Here is a 3,698-nt window from a genome sequence, read left to right as displayed (position 1 = left end):
CCACCGTGTCCCCAGCACTGCCGTGTCCCCACGGTCCCCTGTCCCTCAGCAGCACCTCCACACAGCTGGGAAACCCCTCCAGGGATGGGGACTCCACCACTGCCCTGGGCAGCCTGGGACAGGCTGGGACAACCCCAACGGGACAGAAATGGCTCCTCAGGAACAACCTCAACCTCCCCTGGAACAACTTGACGCCAGCTCCTCTTGTCCTGTTGCTTGTTACTGGGAAGAAGAGACCAACCCCCAACTCTGGACCAACTCAACTCTGTCTTTCTAAGCAGAGCATTCAGCTGGCACATGGGCTTTTTCTCTGTCATTCTCGGGCTTTCCTGGGATGGGCATTTGTGCTGGAAACACAACATGGAATGCTCATTTTTTATTAATTTCAGGCTCGACAAGTGCTGGAGAGGGAGTTCAACAACCTGCTCGCCTTGGGCACAGATCGGAGGCTGGACGATGTGAGTACCAAACCTCTCCTCTCCTGTTCTGGTGCAGGGTACAGGAGAGGCAGGCCCTCTGCTCTCTCCCTTGTGCAGGGTGTCAAATAGTGCGTCGCAGACTCTCTAGAGCAGCCACATGAGTGGAATAAGCTGAAACTGTTAGGCAAGCCCCCGAGGAACGTCCTGCCAGGCTGTGGAGGCAGGCGAGGAAGAGCCTTGTGCATCATTTCTAGCCTCATGCTGGATTTCCAGGTGACTCACCTGGCTTTCCTTGGCAGATGCTTTAATGTTGCTTTTGTGAGCCACAGATGTTCTGGGCATGACGCATCTGCGGCGCAAAGCTGGTGGGTTAGAGATGCCCCGTTATGCAGCCAGAAAACTGTTCGTGTTGAGTCACTGAAGGTGGGAATTCATCCTGTGTGTAGCTTTCCTTCATGAGATAGCAGATGTGATAGCAGAGCTGACCAGGGCCCTCTTTAGAGCACAGAGAGAGATGGACACGTCCAGCTGTGCCAAGGTTAGAGGCATCCCTTGGGGTCTTTACTGGGGCTTGTGTGCTGGTGTGTCCAAGGCGTCTTTGCGGGGAGGCTGGAGAGAAGAGATAGGCAAGCTGGAATGGCTAAAGGCCGTCATGGGGTCCCAGAGCAGTCTCCAATGTCCTTGGCCCAATTTGGTCGCACATTTCTGCGCTGTTTGAGGTGGTCACTGTGTGCAGTCACACCCTTGTGAGGTGGAAGCAGTGCTAGGATCTCGCAGGGGCTGAAGGTCCTGCTGATGCCGGGCCCGTAACCTTTTCCCTCACAGGGCGATGACAAGACCTTCCGTCGAACCCCGTCCTGGCGAAAGCGCTTCCGCCCACGAGACGTTCACAGCATCAACATGCTCAGTGGCTCGGCCGAGACGCTGCCCGCTGGTTTCCGCGTCACCAGCCTGGTGCCCCTGCCCCCTCCATCCGCCCCTGCCAAGAAAATGCCCCCAGAAGGTAGGTCGTCCCCAGAAGGTAGGTCACACCCTTCTCCCCAGGGTCCTTCCCACCCCTGCTCAGACCTCACGGGGAATGGGGAAGAATGTGCCACCAGGAGAGGGAGGGGAGAGAGGTGATGCTGGATCCGTGTGATCCTTGAGTTATTGCCGTAGATGTTTTTCAGGAGGGTTGTTTCAGACCCTGCTCCGGTGTGTGATTTCTTTGTTTTGAACCACCAGGATGAGAGAAGGCGGGGTTGAGGTGTGAAATCTGGGTCTGTGTCACTCACCCTGGATTTGGCATCCAGGCCAGAGCCTGATGGGGTTGGCACTGGGAGCTGTGGGAAGTGGCAGCCCAATTTGGGCCAGTCTTGTCCATCCCACCTTACGGAAACCATCCCCAGAGGGGCTGAATTACCCATCTCAGCTCAGTCTGAGCGCTGTGAGCAGCCGCTCTCCCTGGCGCACTCGCGGCCCATGCTGCTGCAGGCCGTGTGTTTAGCTGAGCACGCACATCCCAGGCTCTGCCCCACTGCCGCACGACTCTGTTCTACAAGGCATCCTGGTCCCTTCCACAGCTGTAGGGAGGCACAAGCACCAGGTCACTCCGGTTTGTCCCCTGGGCCAGGCACCCTGATCCCGCTGTCCCAAGCCACCTGCCACATCCCCTGTTGGTGCACAGGGGACCTCAGCAGGCTCAGACATGAATGTGTGAGTGAGAATTAGAAAGTTACACTTTCACCTTCTGCCTCCAAGCCCCAGGCTCAGCTATCCTCCCATCTCCAGATTTGCTCAAATTCCAGTTTTCCATCCAGCGGTTCGAGTCAAATGTCTGTTCAACCTTTTCCACCCCATCCCTCCAATCCTCCACTCGGCTGAGGACAATGAAACCCAGGACAAAATCTCTGGTTCTGACAGCACCCAGACCCGGGGAGCAGGGTGCTTGCTGCCCGAGTTGGGTGTCAAGAGGCAACTTCCCAAATACCCTGGAGCCTTGGGAACGTCAGAGCTGGCCAAGTGTGCCTCTTCCCTTGACCCTCATCTTCATGCTTCAGTGCACAGATGCTGCCCACTAAACGTTTTGGAGGGAAGCCGAGGGCTAGTTGGAGCAGTCACTAATTGCACACTCTGCTCTGTGACTCACTTCCAGTTGGTGCCTCTGGGTCGCCCAGGCTGGAGACCTCCACGGTCCGGACGTACTCCTGCTGAGGGTCAGCATGACGGGAACCAGCCCAGCCCTGGGTAAGTGTGAGGAGGACTGAGGTCCTCGGAGCTGGAGAGGGAGCGAGAGGGGAGCACAAGGCCCAGCATCCTCTGCCCAGCACCACGCAGGCAGACCGTCTGCCTTCACCAAGGTTTGCCCTGCCGTGGAGGACCATGGGGACCTCAGTGGTGGGGGAACAGCCCGCTGCTGCCTGAGGCTCACAGGACCCTGAGATGATGCAGAAAGGCTGCTCAGCATCCCACCCATGTACCACGCGGCCCGCCCGTCTGCCTTCACCAAGGTTTGCCCTGCCGTGGAGGACCATGGGGACCTCAGTGGTGGGGGAACAGCCCGCTGCTGCCTGAGGCTCACAGGACCCTGAGATGATGCAGAAAGGCTGCGGAGCGTCCCCCCCATGTATGCTTCATCCAGTGCCTGGACAGACAGCCCCACTGGGGACTCTAGGATGCTATCCTAAATGGGGGGGTCCCACTTGGGTGAGGGAAGGAGGGTTAAGCACTTCACAGAGGCTCCTGGGGTATGGGTCCCCTGTGCCAGGAGAATTCATTACCGACTCAGTCTGGGTTTGTTGGCCTGTAGGTGCAGGGGCGGAGGTGAGCTGCCAACCTCACGGGGCCTTTCCCACTTGGTTTCTCAGCACATCCCCACTCTCTGTACAGCCACGTGCGGGCTGCTTCAGGACAAGAGCCCAGCCTGCACCTGTACCTCGGCCCAAAGCAACAGACGCTGCAGTCTTGCTGCTGTGGACCCAAAAGGATGCTCTCCCTTCCGCTTGTGCACCCACCGAGTCCCCCAGCTCCCCATGGCTCCCACCTGTGGCTTGTCTCCCACCTCTCCCCATGCTAGCTGGGCTACGGATGTGCTCGCTGGGTGCCTGCTCGGTCACTGGCAGAAGCCTGGTGCAATCCGGCTGAGCAGCAGAGACACCCCAAAAGCGGGCTGCAATATTTGGAAACCTTTCTCCTGCCCAGTTCACGTTGCCAATACGTCGTGGGCTGCTGAGCCCTGAGCCGTGGGCGTCAGAGACACTGCTGTCCACAGGACGTGAAGCCAAGGAAGATTCAGACTGG

General features: G+C 58.3%; 1 protein-coding gene across 1 annotated transcript in view; it reads left to right on the top strand.

Annotated features, from left to right (window-relative positions):
- The window catches only part of PPFIA4 (protein tyrosine phosphatase, receptor type, f polypeptide (PTPRF), interacting protein (liprin), alpha 4), a 30,253-nt gene extending 27,641 nt beyond the window's left edge, over positions 1-2,612 (top strand). The window contains exons 26-28 of the mRNA XM_010145799.1: positions 382-458; positions 1,245-1,422; positions 2,554-2,612. Coding sequence (XP_010144101.1) covers positions 382-458; positions 1,245-1,422; positions 2,554-2,612 — 314 coding nt within the window. The remainder of the gene's footprint in view (positions 1-381; positions 459-1,244; positions 1,423-2,553) is intronic.
- The last annotated feature ends 1,086 nt before the right edge of the window (positions 2,613-3,698 follow it).

Source organism: Buceros rhinoceros, unplaced genomic scaffold (assembly GCF_000710305.1).
Source record: "Buceros rhinoceros silvestris isolate BGI_N320 unplaced genomic scaffold, ASM71030v1 scaffold16311, whole genome shotgun sequence".
Taxonomy (NCBI): Eukaryota; Metazoa; Chordata; class Aves; order Bucerotiformes; family Bucerotidae; genus Buceros; species Buceros rhinoceros.
Note: the sequence above shows the minus strand (reverse complement) of the source record. Positions and strands in the feature narration are given on the sequence as shown.